General features: G+C 44.2%; 1 protein-coding gene across 4 annotated transcripts in view; it reads right to left on the bottom strand.

Annotated features, from left to right (window-relative positions):
* Window positions 1-2,962: 2,962 nt before the first annotated feature.
* dab1a (DAB adaptor protein 1a) overlaps window positions 2,963-26,707 on the bottom strand; it is a 309,356-nt gene continuing 285,611 nt past the window's right edge. For all 4 annotated transcript variants that reach the window (XM_060917585.1, XM_060917588.1, XM_060917587.1 and 1 more), the window contains one exon: window positions 2,963-3,713. In XM_060917585.1, coding sequence (XP_060773568.1) covers window positions 3,669-3,713 — 45 coding nt within the window. In that variant the 3' untranslated portion in view covers window positions 2,963-3,668. The remainder of the gene's footprint in view (window positions 3,714-26,707) is intronic.

The following is a 26,707-nucleotide window of genomic DNA, read 5'->3' as shown; positions in this document are numbered from 1 at the left end:
AGAATTCACCTACATGAAGTTTCCTCCCACACTCCAAAGAAATGCAGATTTGATCAACTGGCTACCTAAATGCGAGTGTGAATGGTTGTTTGCCCCGTGATAAATTGGCGACCTATAGACCGTTTGCACATGACGTCACATGTCCCATGACCCTCTCTGATTTAGCTGTATCCGCCATCTTTGTGGAATAACAAATGCGTAGCAACAAGTACCTTAATACAAAATGCCGCAAATTTGCGCAGTTATCGGCTGCTCGAACAATTCTGCTGAGGCTGAAGTCAGATTGTTTAGTTTACCCACTGTTAAAATGCGAGAAAGACCCCAAATGGAAGATCTAACCCGTAGACGACAGAGACAGTGGCTTGCAAATCTGAACAGATCGAACATAAAAGAGACCAGCTACAAATATGTACGCATATGTGCAGATCATTTCGTAAAGGGTAAGTTTATATTTCTACCGTTTATGTGAACCATAGACAAAATATATATAAAGATGCGACATACTCTAAGTATGTAAGCGCTACTCCAATTTATATTGCAGTTACAAATGCATAGCACAAAGCCTCCGTGAAATGTAGGCAGATGAGCTCGGTAAAATGTTGCCTTAGAAGACATCAATAATTAGGTTGGTTTTTTTGGTTTGTGTTTTGTGTAACATTTGCCCACATCAGGAACCTACTAGATCCTTACAGTAAACTTGCGCTAAACTTTTGTATGCTTTCATCTGCTTCCCAGTGACGAAGCTAGTAGTTAACACCAGGTAATTCACAATGTCTGTGTAATTCACACTCGGCCACATCCGTACATCGTCTTCATACTCTACAGCATTGCTGTATGGATCCACCCCTGAACATTCTTTTATCTTTTCCCGGTATCTGACTTTGTCATGATTACTCAATTTGTGATATATTAGCGAAAAATTACAGTTCGCCAATGTACTCTCCTCGGTCGCCATGGATGCTATACCCCAAAGATGGCGGACACAACAAAATCGGACAACATCATGGGAGATTCGTGACGCAAGTGCAAACAATCTATCCAGGGTGTACCCTGCCTCTCACCAGAAGTCAGCTGGGATTAGCTCCAGGTCACCCCTGACCTGCAATGGATAAGCAGCTGGAAAGAAAGTGAATGATTAATGAAATTTATTGAAGAAAATAACAAGGTATAATTTGTTCATGTGTTTATTGGTACATTATTACATGGTGGGATATGTAAATTGAAAAAAAAAAAGAAAGAAATCTCCTAAAAATCCACTGTAGAATGTCATCTTCATTGAGATAAAAATAAGACGTCCTTTTACATTAACAAACCATTAGCTGAGGTAAAGTTAAAATAGGTCTAGAAACATAATCAAAGCATTTATGATCCTCCCTCTCTTCTCCTGGCCTCACAATCTGCTTTTTTATATCCCAAATGTAGTTTATGAACTTTAAAGGGCCAAAATGGCTCTCAGATTAAAACAGGACTCTGGCCATAAAATAGGGAGTATTAGTCATTACAGGTAATGAAGGACAAGGAAAATGGGCTGCTCATGTTTCTCTCTTACACACACACACACACACACACACACACACACACAAATATATACACACACACACACCAAAATGTCACGAGCAGGCTTTGATCTTGGTTTGATTTCAGATTAAAAGATAACAGACAGTTGTGAGTGATGTGCTCTTTGTTTTTGGTGTACCTATTGTGAAATGAAAGGCATTTTTCCAGAAATGGACAAGAAGTTTGATTTACACAGGAATGAGTGTGAGCGAGTGTGTATGTGGGTGGGTTGGTGGGTGTGTTTGGGAATGCAATGTAAATGAATGAGGTCATGCATGTTTTGTGGTTGCGCCAGCATGCGTGGTGACACAGAAAGCATTTAAAAAAAAAAAAAAACATTTAAAGAGCAACCCACATGGCAAGACAGCTTGAGAATGAGACCAGACTGCACTAAAATACCACAAGATTATTTGCAAGTGACCCAGTCAGTCAGATAAGCTCTGCACATTCTGCTGTTGGTTTAGTTTTAAATGCAGTAGCAAGATTCATTGCTTAATTATTTTTAATGATTAATTAAAAAAAAACATACACACTTTGGAAATGAATCAACTTCATTGATATTGGAAATTTTGGATCCTTTCAGAATGAGTTTAAGGATCAATTATGACATTTTAAATTTCAAGAAACACAATCACTTGCTCCCAGTTATTTACAACACTTTAATGTTTATCTATTGGAGAGAGCGTGTCAGCCTATACTTGCTCAATTATCTTATAATTATCTTATAATTATCTTATAATGAGCCTTGTGCTCTGACACTTAAGGTATTTTAAGTGCCTGTTTTACTTCACTGTACCCAAAAGATGTGCGCCACATTGTTAAGTAAACCGAACATGCACAGTCGTTAACAGCAATGTAAACCACAGAGGGGAATTCTGGACAAATGTAGATATTGCTTGGGTTCCACGTTGAGCTTGCATCACTTAAGCCTGCCTATTTTATGGCACAGAGGTCCGGCAGAAAGAATGAACACTATTATCATCATCATCAGCATTATTGTTATTTACAAAATGAGTTTGGCAAACCAATGATCTGATGCCTTAAAGCCATGTTTATCCTTTAAACACGTCTCAAATCGGCCTCAAGGGCTCCACTGACTTATAAAATAAAAATCCCGTTTTCAATGTCTTTTTTTTTTTGTCTTATTAGTATTGTACAAAAGCTATAGAGAAGGAACAGTTCAGTCACAGGTTCAGCTTGTTTTGGCAACGTCCACTCCGTCGCAATGTCTTCTCCGTAAGAGCTGCTCGGAAGGCTTTCCCGCAACAAAAAGAAAGAGAGAGAAAGAGAAATTTTGGCAAAGTCACTTCCTTGAGTCAGATCTCTGTCTGAAAGGTCCACAGAGAAAGACGAAGTCTCTTTTTTTCCCATTTCTGCATAGCTCTCTAGCAGCAGAATTTCAAATAGATCGGGGAGCGAAACCAAACAAACCCAAATAGATGAATCACATAATCCTACGGATGGATCAAATAGATTACTCTGTAGTCGATTGCTTTGGCCTTGACTACGCAGAGAGATGACAGTGCAGAGACTGGGATTAGGCAGGATTATGAAGCAGTGATTTCTTGAACTCTCACTTGAGAGAGAGAGAGAGAGAGAGAGAGGTGTGTACAATGGAATGAGGCACCTCTCAATGTTTGCACTCATACTACATTGGCTAGAGGGCATAAGAGTAAGACAGAAAGAGAGAGCGAAAGAATGACACAGAGTGAGCAAAAAGACAGTGTGTGAACATTATCATAATCTGTGTTTAATATTCCACTTTCAGTTTATGAGTGGAGGAAACACTGTGTGACAGAAACAAAGAGCTCGATGGAGGGACAAAAAGAAGAGCGGAGCGTCCAGTCTGCAGTTCTCCAGACAGAGTGAGATCCAGAGGGGGACTGAAGGCCAAGAAGGCTGGAGTGATCCATCACAGGTGAGCTCTGAATACCATCCACTCTCATGCAACCGGGGAGACAGACACACACGCGCACACACACACACACACACACACACACACACACACACACACACACACACACACACACACACACACACCAGCCCTAAGGGTTTGGTCTCTTGCTCCCTCCTGAGCACTGTTCAGTTATGTGCAGTCTTCCCATGATCCTTCACTTCTTTCCTTTGCAGATCTTGGCATAGAGAGGGTCCTTCCCCTGGAAAGAGACATAATCCTGTGTCATTTCGCTATCACAGATGAAACACTATTTCTAACTAGTCCAGTGGATATATCCACTTGACAAATAATATCCAATGACTTTACACTTATAAACATGGATTAAGGGCGGCATGGTGGTGTAGTGGTTAGCACTGTCGCCTCACAGCAAGAAGGCTCTGGGTTTAAGCCCAGTGGCCGATGGGGGCCTTTCTGTATGGAGTTTGCATGTTCTGTCTGTGTGGGTTTCCTCTGGGTGCTCCGGTTTCCCCCACAGTCCAAAGACATGCAGGTTAGGCTCAGTGGCAGCTGGTAGTCTTTCAAACAGGGGAGGCTGGTCGGTTACGATATTTCCAGATTTTAAAAGAAAAAAGAAAAAACACATCAATTTTGCCCATACTCTTGCCTCTGATCTGGCTGATTGTTGGCAGGGTCACAAACTGAAATAACAGGTTCTTTTGGCCCATTAGCCTACTGTCCAATATACATGATGGTGGTGTTGGGGGGGTATATTTTAACATTTTATATTGATGTGGGTCACTTGCTGTTAGCCAATTCACTTTCTCGTACCAGGAGAGCTGAATGGAACGAGTATTATTCCCTACCTTTTTCACCAAGTCAGTTTGAGGCGTTGGTCTACCCTGCTCTTTAATTTTGATTTTTTCTTCGAAAGGAAGACTGGCAAATGGCTTCGCCAAAATTAAATCAGCAATGCTTGGCATCCATGCGCAGCTTTCTTGCTAGCTGACTAGCCCCCTCAAGTTCAAGTTCAGTCACTCAAATAAACGAAATTTCTGGAACTAAGATAGCAAACTTGACAACACTATATTTACACTTTATTTACAATGAAAATATATACAAACTAAAAAAGCTGGTAGAAACCGTATGTAATGAATGAAATCGAAATGTAAGCTGATCTCTTACAATACACCACAGCACTTGCGAATCCGCATGGGACTGAACTGAAATTCACCGCTGCCTGTCTATATTTGAAATGAGCTGTCAATCAAAGAAAATATCCGGCCGCTTTCACCAATCACCAGTCTCCTCACGGAAAGCTTTGCTATGTCCCTCCCACTGTGAGGCTGGGAGTCCGTGGGCGGGCGTTTTCGCAGTATTTGTCCAATAATCGTCTTGCATTTTGAGATTGAAAGCGCATAGCTCCCAAATGCCATTGAAGTCCACTGAGGCTGGGCTGCATCGCGCTGTCACGAGGGGGAAAAACTCACGCACACATTAGGCGAACTGGGGAAAGTTATAACGGAATGACTTCGCACTGTAGTTGGGTTGAGCACATATATTTCTATGATTCTGGATCTGAAATAGCAATGTTATAAGGTCGGCTATAACATAAGCCTAGCACAATTCATCCTACATGATGTTTGTCATTTTTAGAAGAGGCTGAGCCTCCCTCGTTGTCTTAGAGCAATCGCCCGTGGTTAGGCTAATTGGTGACTCTAAATTGACTGTAGGTGTGAATGTGAGTGTGAATGGTTGTTTGTGTCTATGTGTCGCACTGCGATGATCTTGCGACTTGTCCAGGGTGTACCCCGCCTTTCGCCCGTAGTCAGCTGGGATAGGCTCCAGCTTGCCTGTGACCCTGCACAGGATAGGTGATTACGAATAATGGATGAGTTAAAAAAATCCACCTTTTGGTGAAATTGCTTCATCTCACACTGAAAAAAAAAGAGAGAAAAATCTGACCTTTATTTGAAATAAATTTATTCAGAGAAAAACTAACTCCTCATTAAGAAATAATTATTTATTTTCAACAAAAACATATTCCACTATTACTGGCACCCCTGCATTTAATACTGTGTCCAACCTCCCTTTGCTATTAAAACAAAACGGAGTCTCTCCTATAACATTTTATAAGGTTGGAGATACAGAACAGGGCATCTGAGACCATTCCTCTTTACACACTCACTCTCTCCACATCATCCAGGGTCCTCAGCCCTCTCTTGTGCACTCTTCTCTTCAGCTCACCCCACAGGTTTTCAACAGGGTTCAGGTCAGGGGATTGAGATGGCCAGGGCAGAAGCTTGATTCTGTGGTCAGCGAACCATTTTTGTGTTGATTTGGACATATGCTTTGGGTCATTTTCCTGCTGGAAGATCGAATGATGACCCAGTTTTAGTTTCCCGTGAGAGGCAGCCAGATTTAGATTTAAAATGTCCCGGTATTTCATGGAGTCCATGATGCCATGTACCCTAACAATATTTCCAGGACCTTTGGAGAAAAAAAACATCCCCAAAACATCACAGAACCTCCATCATATTTTACAGCTGGGATCGGGTTCTTTTCATTATAGTCATCATTTATTTTTATTTTTTTTACACCAAACCCACCTTGAGTGTTTATCGCCAGAAAGCTCTATTTTTGCTACATCAGACTACAGAACACAGTTCCGGGCACAGTCATTTCGCAAACTTTAGACACTTATGTTCGTGGTTAACTGAGAGAAAAGGATTTTTTCTGGCATGCCTTCCAAATAATTTGTTGGCATGGAGGTGGAGTCTGATGGTGGTTTTGGAGACTTGAAATCCCAAGATTTTACTTTTTCTTGTAATTCACCAACAGTGATCCTTGGGGATTTTTTTTTCCCTCTCTTACCCTCCTTCTCGTGGTACATGGGGGCAAAATAATATTGGTTTTTCTTCCAGGCAAGTTTGTAACAGTTCCAGTTGGTGTCCACTTTTTTATTATTGCCCTAACAGTAGAAATTGACATTTTCAGAGAAATAGCTTTTTTTTTTTTTTTTAATAACCATACCCTGCCTTATGAAGGTCAACACACTTCTCCCTCATTTGGTTTGTGTTGTCTTATCTTTCCCATGTTGATGGATGGCTATGTGCATGTACATAAATGTACAATTTAAATGGGAAACATGCTTCAGTTACATTGTGTCCACTATAATTTCCAGGGGTGCTAATAATAACAGCACATATGTTTTTGTTGAAAATAATTATTCCTTGATGAGGGATTTGTTTTTCTCTGAATAAATTTTTTCAATTAAAAGGTTGAATTTTTCTCATTTATCAGTGTGAGATGAAGCTCCTTCACCAAAAGGTGGATTTTTTCTAACCCTTTTTACTAAATTTTATTTGGATTTAAATAAGGAAACACTTAAGAGCCTTTGATTGGATCATTACTGCAGTGATTAATGTGTTTCCGCTGGCAACAATTCTTTTAACCCAAACTGATGCAGTGAGTAGCTTCTCATTTCTGTAATATCTCTGTCAAAAGACAGATCCCATCGTCTTCATAAAGATGTTACTGTGTTTCAAAGGGTCAAATTATTGGCCTGCACCAAGCAAAGAAAACAACTAAGAAGATTACTGAAATGACTGGAATTGGGTTAAGAACTGTCCAACGCAGTATTAAAACCTGGAAGAATAGTGGAGAACCATCAACTTCATGGAAGAAATGTGGTTGGAAAAAAAAAACAAAACTCTTGACTGACCATGATCAGAGATCATTTAAACACTCGGTGAAGTATAATTGTAAAAAAAAAAAATTGACAGAAGAACTCATGGCTAGGTTTAATATTAAAAGCAAGAGCATTTCCACACTCAGAATGTAATGAGAACTGACAGGATTAGGACTAAACAGCTGTGTGTATCCATAAGAAAAGCACTTGTTAGTAAGGCTAATAAAAAAAAAAAGACTTCAGTTTTCTTGGGAGCATCAAGTTTGGACTCTGAAGCAATTGAAAAAGGTCATATGGTTTGATGAGTCCAGATTTATCCTGGTCCAGAGTGATGGGTGTGTCAGGGTAAGAAGGGAAACACATGAAGTGATACTGTACATCCATCATGCATAGTGGCCACTGTACAAGCCTCTGGAGACAGTGTTATGATCTGAGGTTTCTTCAGTTGGTCAGGTCGAGTCTCAGCAACGTTATGTGGCAATAAAATGAAGTCAGCTGACGACCTGAATGTACTGAATGACCCGGTTATCACATCAATGGATTTTTTTCTTCGCTGATGACATGGGCATAAAATTAGAGCTCAGATAGTGAAAGAGTGGTTCACGGAGCGTGAGGAATCATTTTCACAATGAATTGGCCACCACAGAGTCCTGACCTTAACCTTATTGGAAGTCTTTGGGAGAAGACAATATGAGATCCTGTTTCAATACAAGGTCTTGGGGAAAATTGAATGCATTTTCAAATTAATGCAAAATTACTTACTTGAGTGGTTCTTGACATAATATGGATTACTACAGTTGTGGAATCGGGCTATTTACTGTATTTTTTATTATTTACTATTTACTGTTTGATCTCAAACACATTAAAAAGGCAACAAATTGCACTAATTAACTTTTGATGAGGCATACCTGTTAATTGAAAAGCATTCCAGGTGACTACCTCATGAAGCTGGTTAAGATAATGCTAATAGTGTACAAAGTGTCATCAAGGTAAACAGTGGCTACTTTGAAGAATCTAAAATATATTTAGTTTTTCAAAACACTTTTATTTAGCACATAATTCAATACATGTTCCATATGTTATTTGATAGTTTTGATGTCTTCAGTAGTGTTATACAATGCAGAAAATAGTCAAAATACAGAAAAACCTATGAATGAAAAGGCATGTACAAACTTTTGACTAGTAGTATATATATATATTAGGGAAGTATATAAAGATCATAGCCTGTCATAGCCTATATAATCTGCTTTTTTTTGTACTTTTTATTCTTGTCTAGTATGGTGAGTTAATTTTAGCCATCCCTCACCTCTAGTTACTTTCATGTAGCTAGGAAGCCAGAAATTTGGTCCCAAATATGGCGACTGTAACTGGAATCAAGTGCTTGAAAAGCTAGGATGGTTAAAACAACTCTTATCTAAAATGAGTAGTGTTTTTCAAATAACTGAATACATTTCCACAGCCTTTCTCCCAGATAGGCTTCACTTCTGCCATCATTACCTTCCATCCATCCATTATCTCTAGCCGCTTTATCCTGTTCTACAGGGTCGCAGGCAAGCTGGAGCCTATCCCAGCTGACTATGGGCGAGAGGCGGGGTACACCCTGGACAAGTCGCCAGGTCATCACAGGGCTGACACAGAGACACAAACAACCATTCACACTTATGGCCCTTTTCCACTACCCTTTTTCAGCTCACTTCAGCCCGACACGGCTCGCGTTTCGACTACCTCAGAGCAGCACGACTCAGCTCGCTTCAGCCCTGCTCAGCACCCAAAACTCGCACGGTTTTGGAGTGGGGCTGAAGTGAGCCAAACCGAGCCGAGTGGGGCTAGGGGCGTGAGGAGACACTCCCCTGTGCACTGATTGGTGAGGAGGAGTGTCCTCACATGCCCACACACGCCCCACGAGCATGCCGGGATCTGTAAACACCGTAAACCCGGAAGAAGAAGAATTACGAATTACGAGAATTTCTGAAGCCTTATGCGCCTCGCCTCATCTATACGCTCTTGCCAGTATCTGTTGGCGTTGTCGGTGACAACAAGCCACAGCACCAAGACCAGCAACACTAACGACTCCATGTCCTCCATGTTTATTGTTTACTATCCGGGTCGTGAGACTATCGCTTAAAAGGTCACTGATGTCACTGTTTGCGCCGCCTAATGACATCACGTGACGTCCACCCACTTTCGCTAACTCCACCCAATGTGTCCACCCACTTCCAGCCAGCATGGTTCAGCGCGGTTGTAGTCGAAATGTAACTCCAACAGCCCCACTCAGCTCGACTCAGCACGGCACGGCTCAGCCCAACTCAGCCGCGTTGGTAGTGGAAAAGCGGCATTACATTCCATCACTACCTAAAGGCCCGGTCACACAGCGCTTTACGGCTTTATCACGGCCAAAACCCGTCAAAAAGTGCTCTCCCGTGAAGCAGACGATATTGTTCGTGTTGATGTCGAAGTTAAGACGTGTTACAGTCGATATACAGACGTGACAGGACGCAGGGGAAAATCGGAACGGCGTCGGACGCGGCAAAAAGTTTTGGACTGCTCAAAACTTTAGACCGCGGACAACCACGGCCGGCACACGTGGTAAAGACGTGCAACACAGGTGAAAAACACGTGATAATCAGTGTCCCGGCCGTTATTAAAACTTGGGGAGACGTGGTAAGACGCGAAAGTTTGGCGGTCTATCACGGGCAGAGCACGGTCATCGGACGGGTGTTACGCGTTGGTATTACGGGATATAGCATGTGTTTAGCGGCTTATAACTGAGAAATGGATTTTTCCGCGTACATAGCACTGTCTAAGCCCGTTAAACGACGTCTCAAACAAGTTCTAAATTCGATTGATCACTGTCTAATCACTTCTGCATCACTTCTGATTTGCGGCATGTAAATACCGTAATTTTCTGAGACCTCGGCACTTGCAGTCTAGATGTCAAGGGGTGAACATGAACCCTCAACGCTGTGATGTCCTCATCTTAATGCTCCAGCACCAACAGAACCAACTGATACAGGCTCAACATATCCTACCGCTTTTATATGCGCAGCAAGCCGCTCTTCCAACGACGCTGAGCCGCGGTTACCCGTGATTTGGCAGTGCTGCAGCAGTGAAACAGCCGCCGACGGCCATACCCCGTACAAAGCACGGCAAAGCCAAAATTGACCAAAAATTACCACTTACGACCACGTCCACCAGATTTTTGTATCTTTTTGTACGTGATATAGACGCGGAGTGCTGTGTGACCGGGCCTTTACATCAGAAAACCTAAAGTAAAGTCTCAAATGCATGCAATTCTCTCAGCCTAACAGCAGATGTCAGTAATGCTCTTTGTGTTTACTGGCAACATTCTGCTCATGAGGGTGCTCTATTCTCCTCAGGCTTGCTTTCTGTGTGTGTCGTCCCCCCCCCGAATTTAGGAGGATAGATGCCAAGCTCAGGAAATAAAAAAAATGTTACAAGAGTAACTCCACTATAGCAGGTGCTATGGCTGCTTTAGACCTCATCCAGTTCGACTGTTCTCCTGCTTCCTGCTTCTGTTTTCACACCAATCCAGTTATTACAGTACAGTGAGCAGGACAGAAGAGGAAGGCCCAGGAGGAGGTAGTGTGTATTATTCTCAGGTACAAAGAAAGAATGACGGCTCAAAAAAAAAAATGCAATGAAGCTGAGTCCCAGCGGGAGCTCTGATTCCTGCATGCAGTCCATCCAAAGCCACAAATCAGACTGACCCAAGTGAACCAACCAACATGATAATTACAACTCACTTATTCCCCTAGGTCCCCCACTGTGAAAGGATGAGAAAGGTGAAAAATGATGAATGAGAGAAAGCAACAAAAATATGAGAAAGAAAGGCACTCTGCCTAAGTGACAGACTCAGGAACTGAGCCTGAATAAGAGAGAAGCAAGCATTATAAAGATTGTAGGGAGAGACTGTGAGCTTACAGAGCTTCACATTGAACATGGAACCTCTGCTATGGAGAAGAGCCGACCTGAACAGAGACAGACTGAAGCGGCTCACAAAAGTATTCTCAGTCATGACACTTTACACTCACACTGTCTTAAAGCACAGACACAAAGAGAAGCAGAGCTATCATCTGTACTGATACACATGTTCTGCAGGGACTGAGAAAGGCAATTTGGTACGAACACATAAGCTATTGCTAAAAAAAATTCTGCAATACCCCAACTAGTCATCTAGCTGAAAGTTCTTTGCTCTCAGTGGCAGAATTTTCTCCTCACACCTGCCATTCTCTCTTTTTAACAGTTCCTTTCCCCATAGTCTCTCTTTACACACACACACACACACACACACACACACACACACACACACACACACACAAAAATGTGTGGCGGCCCGTAGAAACCATTTCATATGGTGAAATTTTCTACCAGATATGCTGCATTTGACTAGATGTCCATCCATCCATCCATTATCCCTAACCGCTTATCCTGTGCAGGGCTGTTGGCAAGCTGGAGCCTATCCCAGCTGACTATGGGCGAGAGGTGGGGTCCACCCTGGACAAGTCACCAGATCATCACAGGGCTGACACATACAGTGGTGCTTGAAAGTTTGTGAACCCTTTAGAATTTTCTATATTTCTGCATAAATATGACCTAAAACATCATCAGATTTTCACACAAGTCCTAAAAGTAGATAAAGAGAACCCAGTTAAACAAATGAGACAAAAATATTATACTTGGTCATTTATTTATTGAGGAAAATGATCCAATATCACATATTTGTGAGTGGCAAAAGTATGTGAACCTTTGCTTTCAGTATCTGGTGTGACCCCCTTGTGCAGCAATAACTGCAGCTAAACGTTACCGGTAACTGTTGATCAGTCCTGCACACCCGCTTGGAGGAATTTTAGCTCATTCCTCCATACAGAACAGCTTCAACTCTAGGATGTTGGTGGGTTTCCTCACATGAACTGCTCGCTTCAGGTCCTTCCACAACATTTCCATTGGATTAAGGTCAGGACTTTGACTTGGCCATTCCAAAACATTAACTTTATTCTTCTTTAACCATTCTTTGGTAGAATGACTTGTGTGTTTAGGGTCATTGTCTAGCCGCATAACCCACCTTCTCTTGAGATTCAGTTCATGGACAGATGTCCTGACATTTTCCTTTAGAATTCGCTGATATAATTCAGAATTCATTGTTCCATCGGTGATGGCAAGCCGTCCTGGCCCAGATGCAGCAAAACAGGCTCAAACCATGATACTACCACCACCATGTTTCACAGATGGGATAAGGTTCTTGTGCTGGAATGCAGGGTTTTCCTTTCTCCAAACATAACGCTTCTCATTTAAACCAAAAAGTTATATTTTGGTCTCATCTGTCCACAAAACATTTTTCCAATAGCCTTCTGGATTGTCCACGTGATCTTTAGCAAACTGCAGACGAGCAGCAATGTTATTTTTGGAGAGCAGTAGCTTTCTCCTTGAAACCCTGCCATGCACACCATTGTTGTTCAGTGTTCTCCTGATGGTGGACTCATGAACATTAACATTAGCCAATGTGAGCAAGGCCTTCAGTTGCTTAGAAGTTACCTTGGAGTCCTTTATGACCTCGCTGATTATTACACACCTTGCTCTTGGAGTGATCTTTGTTGGTCGATCACTCCTGGGGAGGGTAATAATGGTATTGAATTTCCTCCATTTGTACACAATCTGTCTGACTGTGGATTGTTGGCATCCAAACTCTTTAGAGATGGTTTTGTCACCTTTTCCAGCCTGATGAGCATCAACAATGCTTTTTCTGAGGTCCTCAGAAATCTCCTTTGTCCGTGCCATGATACACTTCCACAAACATGTGTTGTGAAGATCAAACTTTGATAGATCCCTGTTCTTTAAATAAAACAGGGTGCCCACTCACACCTGATTGTCATCCCATTGATTGAAAACACCTGACTCTAATTTAACCTTCAAATTAACTGCTAATCCTAGAGGTTCACATACTTTTGCCTGTCACAGATATGTAATATTGGATCATTTTCCTCAATAAATAAATGACCAAGTATAATATTTTTTGTCTCATTTGTTTAATTGGGTTCTCTTTATCTACTTTTAGGACCTGTGTGAAAATCTGATGATGTTTTAGGTCATATTTATGCAGAAATATAGAAAATTCTAAAGGGTTCACAAACTTTCAAGCACCACTGTAGAGACAAACAACCATTCACACTTACACTCACACCTATGGTCAATTTAGAGCCACCAATTAACCTAACCTGCATGTCTTTGGACTGTGGGGGAAACCGGAGTACCCGGAGGGAACCCATGCAGACACGGGGAGAACATGCAAACTCCACACAGAAAGGCCCCCATCAGCCACTGGGCTCAAACCCAGAACCTTCTTGCTGTGAGGAGACTGTGCTAACCACTACACCACCATGCCACTCTCGACTAGATGTCATAACTTGTAATTCACTGGCTATACAGATCACTGTTTTGAAGAGGAAAATATACATCACTCATCACAGTTACATGGCTAGCTTATTGCAAACAAACGAAGAACATAGAGGCATCATGGTTTTTTAATCCCCTCCCCCACCTTAGTACTTGAAAAGTACGAAGGGCAAAAATGCCATTGTTATGAGCTTTGGTAAAAGTGCAGCAATAGTTCCAAAAACTATTCACAGTAAATATATAGTAAACTAAATATGAAGAATTCAAGCACTAAAACCAACAAGCACCAACTTGGAAAATACTGAAACAACACCATCAGCGGATTGCAACAGGGTGGCACAATGGTGTAGTGGTTAGGACTGTCACCTCACAGCAAGAATGTTCTGGGTTCGAGCCCAATGGCCAGCAGGGGCCTTTCTGCATGGAGTTTGCATGTTCTCCCTGTGTCTGCGTGGGTTTCCTCCACAGTCCAAAGACATGCAGTTGGGTTAACTGGCTACTCTAAATTGTCCATAGGTGCGAATGGTTGTTTCCCAAGCCTGGAAATGGGAGGGTTGCTGCCGGAAGGGCATCTGGCGTAAAGCTATGCGCCAATTAATATGACATGTGGATCAATAATGTCCACATGGCAGCGACCCCACACTCATAAGTGGGACAAGCTGGAAGAAATGAGTGACCATCAACAGATTGGTGGTAGTGCCATCCGATTTCTGTCTAGCAGGTTTGTTATTTTTACTAAACCAGACATCTCTATTGTAAAATCCCACAAGATTTGTGGTTTTATCCCATTTTTCCTAGATGCCAACAACTCCATTTCAGCAAATCAACACTCCAACGTAAGTGATGTCCTCTATCATGGCAGCACCCATTATTTGTTGACCTTTCTCAGTTTGCTTGCTAAACTGCCATTTATTTAACCAAATAATGCATTAAAACAAAGAAAACTTTGATGCTATCAATTAGGGGTGGGCGATATATCGAGATTTGCGATATATCGATATGTTTTATGAACACGAAAAAGATTTTGGTATATCGTATATATCGAGATAATGCTCTAAATTAATATGATTTCGCCACTGTGCTTAATTTCCTTCACTGTGCTATGGTGCTGCCCGCCCCGCCTCCTTCTTGTGTTTGTACCCCCTCCCCTCGCGTGTAGGCGGCGTGTTAACTCATTCAACATGGCGGCGCCCACAGAAAGCCCAGAGGAGGCAGAACTCGTACCAAAAAAAAAGGACAAATGGCTCCATTATATGGAGATATTTTGGTTTTAAACCGTTGGACGAACAACAGAAAGAGGTCTACTGCCGGAAATGCAAGAAATTGGTGGCAACCAAAGCGTCGAGCACCACGAACCTGTTCAACCATTTACAGGTACGCCACAAACTTTTGTACGAGGAGTGTGCCAGGCTGAGAGTTAATGCAGTGAGATGAGTTTGAGTTTTGTTTTTAAGGAAAAGGAAGGCAATATGTATTATTTCTATAAGTCAAATTATTATTTATGAAATGAGGGTTTTTTTTTGTTATCTTAAATGTTTAAGACGCACTTTATAAGAACTGCCTACCCTCAGGTTTTATGTTTGTAATTAAAATAAGGCAATATACTACTTCCTTGGTTTGATAATTCATGTTAAAAATGGTGCACAAGCACTTTGTTACTAGTACCTGTCTACCTCTAGGCACTTGGCTGCCTACCTGTTTGCACTTCAATTAAAAAAAAACACCTTGCTGAATTTGGTGTGTCTGTTTTTTGGGGGTTGTTTTTCCTGCATAGATATCGAGATATATATCGTATATCGAGATATTTTTTTTTTCTCCATATCGCCCAGCCCTACTATCAATAAATAGGTGACTATCACAGGTTGGGCGTAAAAAGAAACCTAATCCAACCAGTTCAGCTTACTCATCTCATCTCATTATCTCTAGCCGCTTTATCCTGTTCTACAGGGTCACAGGCAAGCTGGAGCCTATCCCAGCTGACTACGGGCGAAAGGCGGGGTACACCCTGGACAAGTTGCCAGGTCATCACAGGGCTGACACATAGACACAGACAGCCATTCACACTCACATTCACACCTACGGTCAATTTAGAGTCACCAGTCAACCTAACCTGCATGTCTTTGGACTGTGGGGGAAACCAGAGCACCTGGAGGAAACCCACGCAGACACGGGGAGAACATGCAAACTCCGTACAGAAAGGCCCTCGCCGGCCACGGGGCTCGAACCCGGACCTTCTTGCTGTGACAGCTTACTCACAAGTGGGAAAAACAAACAAACAAACAAACAAACCCCATAACAGTGCAGGAAAAATTGGCCACATTTCTTGGAGACACAATGCATTTTTGTAGTTATAAGCTACATACTACATTTCATTTAAAGATTCCCGATTAACAGCCAAGATCTAATTACAAGCTAAGTTGACTGGGTGACCCAAATTGGATTTTTCCTCTTGACATCTAATGGGTTTTCCTAGGTGATATGCTGCACATATCACCAACAGTGGTGACATACAGTACCTGCTACTTCTAAGATGATTTGTATGCATTTTAAAATGTAAAAAAATGTCTTATATGCATAAGGCCTGCTCTTTCCAGAGGTGCTGCATCTGTACATGTCTCAGCGGCCATCCAGTATTATTAAGTCCCACACCACAGTAATGAGACCAGTAGATCAGTGTGCATGCACACACTGACACACAACTCTGTTTCCTCACACTTTATTAAAGTTTTATACAGCAGAGCCAAAGAGCAGCCGCTCCCCCCAACCCTCTGTCTGCAGATCAAGGAGGCCACTTGGGTTTCTAGCCGCATACTACAGTAGTTCACAGAGGCACACATCAGTGCAGAACATTAAATTACACAGTAAGCCAACCCACCACTGAGATATGAAATGGTATAGTGCAGTCTGGATCCATGCAGGATCATACACATGGTGGATGTTGTTGAAATCAGGGTACAAATTACAGGGCTGTTTCACCATCCTAATTAAGACTTCAACCAAAGCAAATGAAAACATACAAAAACTGAGGACGTTCCTAAAATCTCCACGTACTAAAAAGGTTCACAGTACAGCATGTTTCTTCAGTCGTATTTGAAGGACATGTAAATTACACTTAACAGTGCCTCAAGCTTAGAATTGCAAGCTAAATCATTAAACCTGGCCAAGAACTGCCAGCTTTGACAAGCAGAGGCAGTTAGACTGATGTTGCAAACATCGAATCGTGTTGAACTGCCACTAAATATTCCAAACCATACTCTTCAAAAAACATTAAGACTAGGATGCTGACTTTTTCCAATGCAATGACCCAGAAAAAACTCATATCACAGGATTTAATAAATTATTTTCCCATAAAAAAAAGTTTCTGGAAGTCTGTATACACCAAAGTGCCAAAAATCTGACGCTAATACACCACCTTGACAATTGGGTTACATCCAGTTCTCTCCTATATACAGTACAATGAGCCTCAAATACATTTTGAACCTTCATAACACCTTCATAATCACAGCATAAATAAATCTTTAATGAAGCACTGCTAGAGAATTTATGTAAGGCTGATATAAAAATATATGTGACTTTGCCTTTCTACAGAAGAGAGAACACAGAAGAAAACCCAACCCAAATATAATAAGTACAGTATCTTGCAAAAGTATCCATCCCCCTTTGTGTTTGTCGTGTTTTGTCGCATTACAATCTGGAATTAAAATGGATTTTTTGGGGGGTTAGCACCATTTGAGTTCCATAACATGCCTACCACTTTAAAGGTGAAAATTGTTGTTTTATTGTAACACAAACAATAATTAAAGATGAAAAAACAGAACTCTAGAGTGTGCGTAGGTATTCACTCCCTTTCGTATGAAACCCCTAAATAAGAGCTGGTCCAACCAATTCACTTCATAAGTCACATAATTAGTTGATTAAGCTCCACCTATGTGCAATCAAAGTGTCACATGATCTGTCACATGATGTCTGGACAAATCAACCTGTTCTGGAAGGACCCTGACTCTGTAACACGACTAACAACATGAAAACCAAGGAGCACTCCAAATAGGTCAGAGACAAAATTGTGGAGAAGTATAGATCAGGGTTGGGTTATAAAAAAATATCCCAAACTTTGAACATCCCAGGGAGCACCATTAAATCCATTATAGCAAAATGGAAAAAATATGGCACCACTACAAACCTGACAAGAGAAGGCCGCCCATAAAAACTCACAGACTGGGCAAGGAGGGCATTAATCAGAGATGCAACAAAGACACCAAAGATAACACTGAAGGAGCTGCAAAGATCCACAGCGGAGATGGGAGTATCTGTCCATAGGACCACTTTAAGCCATACACTACACAGAGTGGGGCTTTATGGAAGAGTGGCCAGAAAAAAAGTAATTGCTTAAGAAAACACATTTGGAGTTTGCCAAACAGCATGTGGCAGACTCCCCAAACACATGGAAGAAGGCTCTCTGGTCAAATGAGTCTAAAATTGATCTTTTTGGCCATCATGGGAAATGCCATATGTGGTGCAAACCCAACACCCTGAGAACACCATTCCTACAGTGAAGCACGGTGATGGCAGCATCATGCTGTGAGGATATTTTTCATCTGCAATGACAGGAAAGCGGCGGCACGGTGGTGTAGTGGTTAGTGCTGTCGCCTCACAGCAAGAAGGTCCTGGGTTCGAGTCCCGGGGCCGGCGAGGGCCTTTCTGTGTGGAGTTTGCATGTTCTCCCCGTGTCCGCGTGGGTTTCCTCCGGGTGCTCCGGTTTCCCCCACAGTCCAAAGACATGCAAGTTAGGTTAACTGGTGACTCTAAATTGACCGTAGGTGTGAATGTGAGTGTGAATGGTTGTCTGTGTCTATGTGTCAGCCCTGTGATGACCTGGCGACTTGTCCAGGGTGTACCACGCCTTTCGCCCGTAGTCAGCTGGGATAGGCTCCAGCTTGCCTGCGACCCTGTAGAAGGATAAAGCGGCTAGAGATAATGAGATGAGATGAGATGACAGGAAAGCTAGTCAGGACTGAAGGAAAGATGGATGTCACTAAATACAGGGCAATTCTGGAGGAAAACCTGTTTGAGTCGGCCAGAGGTTTGAGACTGGGATGAAGGTTCACATTCCAGCAGGACAATGACCCTAAACATACTACTAAAGCTACACTGGAGTGGTTTAAAGGGAAACATTTAAATGTCTTGGAATGGCCTAATCAAAGCCCAGACCTCAATCCAATTGAGAATCTGTGGCATAACTTGAAGATTGCTGTACAGCAACACAGCCCATCTAACTTGAAGGAGTTGGAGCAGTTTTGCCTTGAGGAATGGACAAAAATCCCAGTGGCTAGATGTGCTAAGCTAATAGAGACATTCCACAAGAGACTTGCAGCTGTAATTGTAGCAAAACGTGGCTCTACAAAGTATTGACTTTGGGAGGGTAAATACCTATGCAAACTCCAGATTTCTGTTTTTTCATCTTAATTATTGTTTGTGTCACAATAAAACAACAATTTTCACCTTGAAAGTTGTAGGCATGTTGTGTAAATCAAATGGTTCTAACCCCCCCAAAAATCCATTTTAATTCCAGCTTATAATGCAACAAAATAGGACAAACACCAAGGAGGATGAATACTTTTGCAAGACACTGTATCATATACACTCACCAAGTACTTTATTAGGAACACTATACTACTACTGGGCCTCCCTTTTGTCTTAAAACAGCCTCAGTTCTTCATGGTATAGATTCCACAGTTCCCATTAACGATAATAATCATGTTGACTTGATTGCATCATACAGTTCCTGCAGATTTTTTTCAGGTGCACACAATTCACATGCTGTGAATATCTCATTCTACCACATCCCAAAGGTGTTCTACTGGATACAGATCTGGTGACTGGGAAACCCACTGAAGAACACTGAACTCATTGGCATGTTCATGAAACCAGTCTGACACAACTTTCGCTTTGTGACATGGTGCATTATCCTGCTGGAAGTAGCCATTAGAAGATAGTAAATTGTGGCCATGAAGGGATGCACACGGTCAGCAACAATACTCAAATAGGCTGTGGCATTCAAGAGATGATTGATTGATATTAATTGTCCCAAAGTGTGCCAAGAAAACATTCCCCACACCATTACACCACCTCCACCAGCCTGGACTGTTGACACAAGTCAGGTTAGGTCCATGGATCCATGCTGTTGGCAATAAATTCTGACCAGAACATCTTTGTGCCTCAGCAGAAATTGAGATTCATCAGACCAAGCTACGATTTTCCAGTCTTCAGCTGTCTAGTTTTGGTGAGTCTGTGCCCACTACAGCCTCACCTTTCTGTTCTTGGCTGACTAAAGTGGAGCCCGATGCGGTCTTCTGCTGTTGTAGCCCATCTGCCTCAAGGTTTGACGTGCTGTGCAACCTGAGATGCTTTTCTGCTCACCACAGTTGTACAGAGTGGTTATCTGAGTTACTGTAGACTTTGTCAGCTCAAACTAGTCTGGCCATTCTCCAATGACCACTCATCAAGAATCTGTTTCCGCCCGCAAAATTAGATGACTTTTCTTTATTGCACCATTCTGAGTAAACTCGAGAGATTGCTGTGTGTGAAAATCCCAGGAGATCAGTAGTTATAGAAATACTCAAACCAGCCTGCCTGGCACCAACAATCATGCCATGGTCAAAATGACTGAGATCACATTTTTACCGCATTCTGATGGTTGACGTGAACTTTACCTGAAGCTGCTGCTCCATATCTGCATGATTTTATGTACTGCACTGCTGCCACATGATTGGCTGATTAGTTAATTGCATGAATGAGTTGGTGTACCTATTAAAGTGCTTAGCGTGTATGTATAGCCATCCATCCATTATCTGTAGCCGCTTATCCTGTCCTACAGGGTCGCAGGCAAGCTGGAGCCTATCCCAGCTGACTATGGGCGAGAGGCGGGGTACACAAGTTGCCAGGTCATCGCAGTGTGTGTATATATATATATATATATATATATATATATATATATCCCATCTCATTATCTCTAGCCGCTTTATCCTTCTACAGGGTCGCAGGCAAGCTGGAGCCTATCCCAGCTGACTATGGGCGAAAGGCGGGGTACACCCTGGACAATTTAGAGTCACCAGTTAACCTAACCTGCATGTCTTTGGACTGTGGGGGAAACCAGAGCACCTGGAGGAAACCCACGCGGACACGGGGAGAACATGCAAACTCCACACAGAAAGGCCCTCGCCGGCCCTGGGGCTCGAACCCAGGACCTTCTTGCTGTGAGGCGACAGCGCTAACCACTACACCACCGTGCCGCCCCTATATATATATATATATATATATATATATATATATATATATATATATATATATTTTTTTTTTAGGAGTACATTTATGAAGTTTTGAGACTGTGCCATGCCATTTGGGAAGTGTACTTATGGAATGCTTATCCATGTTAGGCGGCATGGTGGTTTGGTGGTTAGCACTGTCACCTCACAGCAAGAAGGTTCTGGGTTCGAGCCCAGTGGCCAATGGGTGACTTCTGTGTGAAGTTTGCATGTTCTCCCCGTGTCTGCGTGGGTTTCCTCCAGGTGCTCTGGTTTCCCCCACAGTCCAAAGACATGCAGGTTAGGTTAACTGGTGACTCTAAATTGACCGTAGGTGTGAATGTGAGTGTGAATGGTTGTCTGTGTCTATGTGTCAGCCCTGTGATGACCTGACGACTTGTCCAGGGTGTACCCAGCCTCTCGCCCCTAGTCAGCTGGGATAGGCTCCAGCTTGCCTGCGACCCTGTAGGACAGGATAAGCAGCTACAGATAATGGATGGATGGATGTAGCCTTGAAATAGGCATATCAGTTGACAATTCAAATTCAATCCAAATTGCTTGAAACTGCTCTCATTGAATTCAGACATGAATGCAGAACAACATACTTTTTACAGAATTAAAATATGTTTATCCATTTTTGAGATATTACAAATCAAAGATTGAAAAATGGCTTAATTTTTATGCCCAGCTCAGATAGCAGAAAGACGCATGCTGCGACCTGCTATCCGTTGGGTGGCAACCGACTGCTGGTGGATGCAGGCATTTTGCGTCAAATCCTTCGTTGTGGTTAGACGTATTGCAAGTTTTTAAGCTGAATCTTGTCACGAGCCAGCCGGGAACATCTAGGTCCTGATCCGATCTTTCACCCCATTCCCTAGTTTTCCCTGCGCTGCGGCCAGCACACCTGTCTCTCATCAGCTCATCCACAACTCTATGTTATACCGCTCAGACATTCATCCAGCGCGGGATTGTCTTCGCCTCAGGATTTGGTTTTTCACCCATGTTTCCCCCTGGTTTTTGTATTCTATTATTTTGTTACTTTGCTGCGTGCTGTGGAGTATTTCACTCTTCTGTGGATATCTTTTATTGGGACTGTAAGTGCGTTGTTTTCCTGATGCGGAAGCGCTTTGAACTTCTGAACTGTGGTCTTTGAACTGAGAGTTCTTTCCCCTTGTGGGGCTGCATTTCTGGACTCTATCATGCTTTTTTCAACCTGCAGTTGGTCTCTCAAGCGTTGCATGACCGCCTGCCTCTACATGCGTCAACATGCTATTTGCACCAATTGGAAGCGAATCGCAGCTGAAATGCGAACAGATCGTGATCCACTTGCGTCAACCTGCCTCTGCTAATGACCCTCTGCAACACTGCCATTATTTGCATCATCATGCGTCGACGCAAGACCAGTCTTGCATGTACCTGCGATTTTGTTATCGCAGGTAGACGCAAGTAGTTGAAAACTAGTTGCAGCCTGCCGTCTGACCTAGGCAGTAGAAAACTGCTGTAATATTCTGTATGAGGATCACATGGTCCAAAATGGGCCTCATTAACGAATGAGATCAAATGTTTTTTCTTAACAACTTTTTTATTTTTCAAGATATTTCCATGGAAATTGGCAGGCACATAGATGGTTGTATACTGAATACAAAGTCTGAAAAATTAGTAAAAACAAATGATTGTTACTTTTATTATTAGTATTAATTATGCTAATTAGGTAATACATTAAATCGGTACACTCAGTAAAAAAGTAATAAAAGATTATTTCTAATACTCTCTTTGTGCTCTGTAGGCCTTTGTATTTCTCAAAAGTAGGGCCTACTAGTGTTTATATTAAAGAATATAAATGATAATATCAAGGCGAACCTTGAAAAAACTGTGAGCCACATCCAATAAACAATTCCAGTTAACTGAATTGAAATCGACACTCCCGTTTTTTAAAATATCATTCCGACCACTAAGATCTCAATATTTTTCATCAAAGCAACTAGAGTAATATTCTAAAATAGTTATTTATTTACATGAATCAGTGTGGCAGCGGGGGCGTGGTCAAGCACCGGTCTGTGACAGGAGGGCGGAGTCAGGGAAGGTAAGTGGCAGAATCACTACACCTGATGTCAATTAACCTGTGTTTGTGTGTCTTCCCAGTGACCGTGCCCTATATAAACAGAGAGAGAACAGAGGAAGGGAGCTCTCTCCTGAACCAAACGACTCGTGTGTGTGTGTGTGTGTGTATGACTGGGAGAGTTATTTTATGTCTGAAAAGAACAAATAAACCATAAGTTATGGAACTTTATTCTGGCCTGCTGTCTTTCTGTGCTCCTCCCCCTCCTACGAACTGCCACAGTGGTGCCGAAACCCGGGAAGGAGCACAGGAAAAGAACAGCCCCATGGAGTCCTCCCCCTTCGCAGACCTGGTCCACGCCCTTACCACGGCCCAGCAGAGCCAGCACCAGGTGCTAGTCACCCTCCGGAAGGAGGAAGAGCGCCGGTTCGAGGCCCTGGTGCTGGCGCAGCAGGAAGATCGACAGGCGTTCCGGCACCTCCTCAAGTCGGCGGGGTCCACCATCTCCACCGCCGCGGGCCCTTCTTCCCTCACCCTAGCCAAGATGGGCCCGCAGGACGACCCCGAGGCCTTCCTCACGCTCTTCGAGCAAACAGCAGAGGCCTCGGGCTGGCCGGTGGAACAGCGAGCGGCGCGCCTCCTCCCCCTGCTAACGGGCGAGGCGCAGCTGGCCGCGCTACAGCTCCCCGCCGACCGCCGGCTGGCCTACGCGGACCTTCGCCGGGCCGTCCTCCAGCGGGTGGGGCGCACCCCTGAACAACAGTGACAGTGCTTCCGCGCGCTGCGGCTGGAGGAAGTCTGCCGGCCGTTCGCGTTTGGCCAGCAGCTCCGGGACGCCTGCTGGCGGTGGTTGAGGGCCAACAACTGCGACGCCGAGGGAATCTTCGATCAGGTGGTGCTGGAGCAGTTCATCGGCCACCTGCCAGAGGGAACCACGGAGTGGGTCCAGTGCCACCGTCCGGCGTCGCTGGATCAGGCCATCGAGTTGGCGGAGGACCATTTGGCGGCTGTTCCGACGGCAGGACAGCGGACATCCTCTTCTCTCCTCTCCTCTCTCTCTCTCCCCCTCTCTCCTCCTGTGTCTCGTCCTCGTCCCGTTCCCCCACCGCGGAGGCGGGGGCCGGCCCCACCCCAGCCGGCCCGTCGCACCCGCGGTGCCCTCCCGTTTTTCCCTTCTGTGTCTGTCTCTTCCCCCCCTCAGGTGAGTGAGCCCCAGGGCGCCGGTGCAGAGAGGAAGCCCGGGCCCGTTTGCTGGCGCTGCGGGGAGCCGGGCCACCTCCAACAGCAGTGTTCGGCAATGGAAGTGGGCGCGGTGGTTCGGATCCCCGACGCGCCAGGAGCTGCCCTCGATCGGGCCGGAGCGTATCGCATACCGGTGAGTATCCAAGGGGATACATATCAGGCATTGGTGGATTCTGGTTGTAATCAGACCTCAATTCACCAAAGCCTGGTGCAAGACGAGGCATTGGGGGGAGCACAGAGGGTGAAGGTGTTGTGTGTGCACGGGGATGTTCACAGCTACCCTTTGGTGTCGGTCCACATTTTTTTTCCGAGGGGAAAAATTTATAGTAAAGGCGGCGGTTAATCCTCGCCTCACCCACTCGATAATTTTGGGGACTGATTGGCCGGGATTCGGGGAGTTGATGAGTCATTTAGTGAAGAGTGGGTCCTGCCGTAGGTCAGCAGGGGGAGGTCCCAGTGTCACCTTGGCGGGAGCAGCTGTCACAGAGCCGTCTACGTCATCTCTGCATCAGAGTGAGGAGCCACAGGCTCCTCCTCCCTCTCTCGGGGAATCCCTTGCAGATTTTCCGTTAGAGCAGTCGCGAGACGAGACTCTGCGGCATGCGTTTGACCAAGTGAGAGTAATCGATGGTCAAACGCTCCCGCCGAATGCCACCCCATCCTTCCCCTATTTTTCTATTATGAAAGATAGATTATACCGAGTGACGCAGGACACTCAGACGAAAGAGCAAATCACACAGCTTTTGATTCCAAAAAGCCACCAGGAATTGGTATTCCAGGCGGCTCAATTTAATCCCATGGCTGGACACTTAGGGCAGGATAAGACACTAGCCCGAATAATGGCCCGATTCTATTGGCCGGGGATTCGCAGCAATGTCCATAGGTGGTGTAAGGCGTGCCGTGAATGCCAGTTAGTAAATCCAGCGGCCATTCCAAAAGTGCCTTTGCGCCCTCTACCATTAATTGAGACCCCGTTCGAAAGAATTGGGATGGATCTCATCGGGCCATTAGATCGGTCAACACGAGGGTACCGCTTTATATTAGTTCTGGTGGACTATGCAACGCGATACCCGGAAGCAGTGCCTCTCCACAATATCTCAGCATGCAGTATTGTGGAGGCACTCTTCCGCGTCATCTCCCGAGTTGGAATCCCGAAAGAGATTCTGACTGATCAAGGCACCTCGTTTATGTCACGAACACTGAACGAACTGTATGGGTTATTAGGTATTAACCTGATCCGCACCAGCATTTATCACCCACAAACGGATGGTTTAGTTGAACGGTTCAATCGCACCCTCAAGAATATAATTTAAAAATTCGTGAGGACGCACGCAACTGGGATAAATGGCTCGAACCCTTGTTATTTTCAGTGCGAGAGGTCCCCCAAGCCTCCACGGGGTTCTCCCCATTTGAATTATTATATGGGCATAAGCCGCGCAGCATTTTAGATGTGCTGCGAGAAAATTGGGAGGAGGGACCTTCACCAAGTAAAAATGAAATTCAATACGTTATTAACCTGCGCGCAAAACTCCACACACTCACACACCTAACCCAGGAGAATTTGCGGCAGGCTCAAGAACGGCAAACCCGCCTGTACGACAGGGGTACGCGCCTTAGGGAGTTTGCACCGGGAGATAAAGTACTCATACTGTTGCCCACATCGAGCTCCAAATTGATCGCCAATATGCAAGGACCCTTTGAGGTCACACGGCGAGTCGGGGACGTCGACTATGAGGTGAGGCGAACAGACAGGGGTGGGGCGCTACAGATTTACCACCTCAATCTACTCAAACTCTGGAACGAGGAGGTCCCCATAGCGTTGGTGTCGGTGGTTCCGGAGAAGGCGGAGCTGGGGCCGGAGGTTCAAAAGGGAGCATTGGCATTGCATACCTCTCCGGTCCCCTGTGGAGACCACCTCTCCCCGACCCAACTCGCGGAGGTTGCCCAGTTGCAGACCGAGTTTTCGGACGTGTTCTCGCCCCTGCCCAGCCGCACTGACCTCATAGAGCACCATACTGAGACGCCCCCGGGGGTGGTAGTGCATAGCTGCCCTTACAGGTTACCCGAACACAAGAAAAAATTGGTTTGGGAAGAACTCGAGGCCATGCTCGAGATGGGCATCGTTGAGGAGTCCCACAGTGACTGAAGCAGCCCAGTGGTCTTGGTTCCCAAGGCCGACGGGTCGGTCCGGTTCTGTGTGGACTACAGAAAAGTCAATGCGGTGTCTAAATTTGACGTGTACCCAATGCCTCGTATTGATGAGTTGCTCGATCGGCTAGGCACGGCTCACTTTTACTCGACGCTGGATTCGACAAAGGGTTATTGGCAGATCCCCTTGACTCCATTATCCTGAGAAAAAACGGCCTTTTCCACACTGTTTGTCTTACACCAGTTTGTCACACTTCCTTTTGGGCTGTTTGGTGCACCCGCTACGTTTCAGCGGCTGATGGACAAGGTCCTCCGCCCCCACGCCACCTATGCGGCCGCATACCTCGACGATATCATTATTTATAGTAATGACTGGCAGCGGCACTTGCAACACCTGAGGGCCG

This window comes from Neoarius graeffei, chromosome 3 (assembly GCF_027579695.1).
Source record: "Neoarius graeffei isolate fNeoGra1 chromosome 3, fNeoGra1.pri, whole genome shotgun sequence".
NCBI lineage: Eukaryota > Metazoa > Chordata > Actinopteri > Siluriformes > Ariidae > Neoarius > Neoarius graeffei.
Note: the sequence above shows the minus strand (reverse complement) of the source record. Positions and strands in the feature narration are given on the sequence as shown.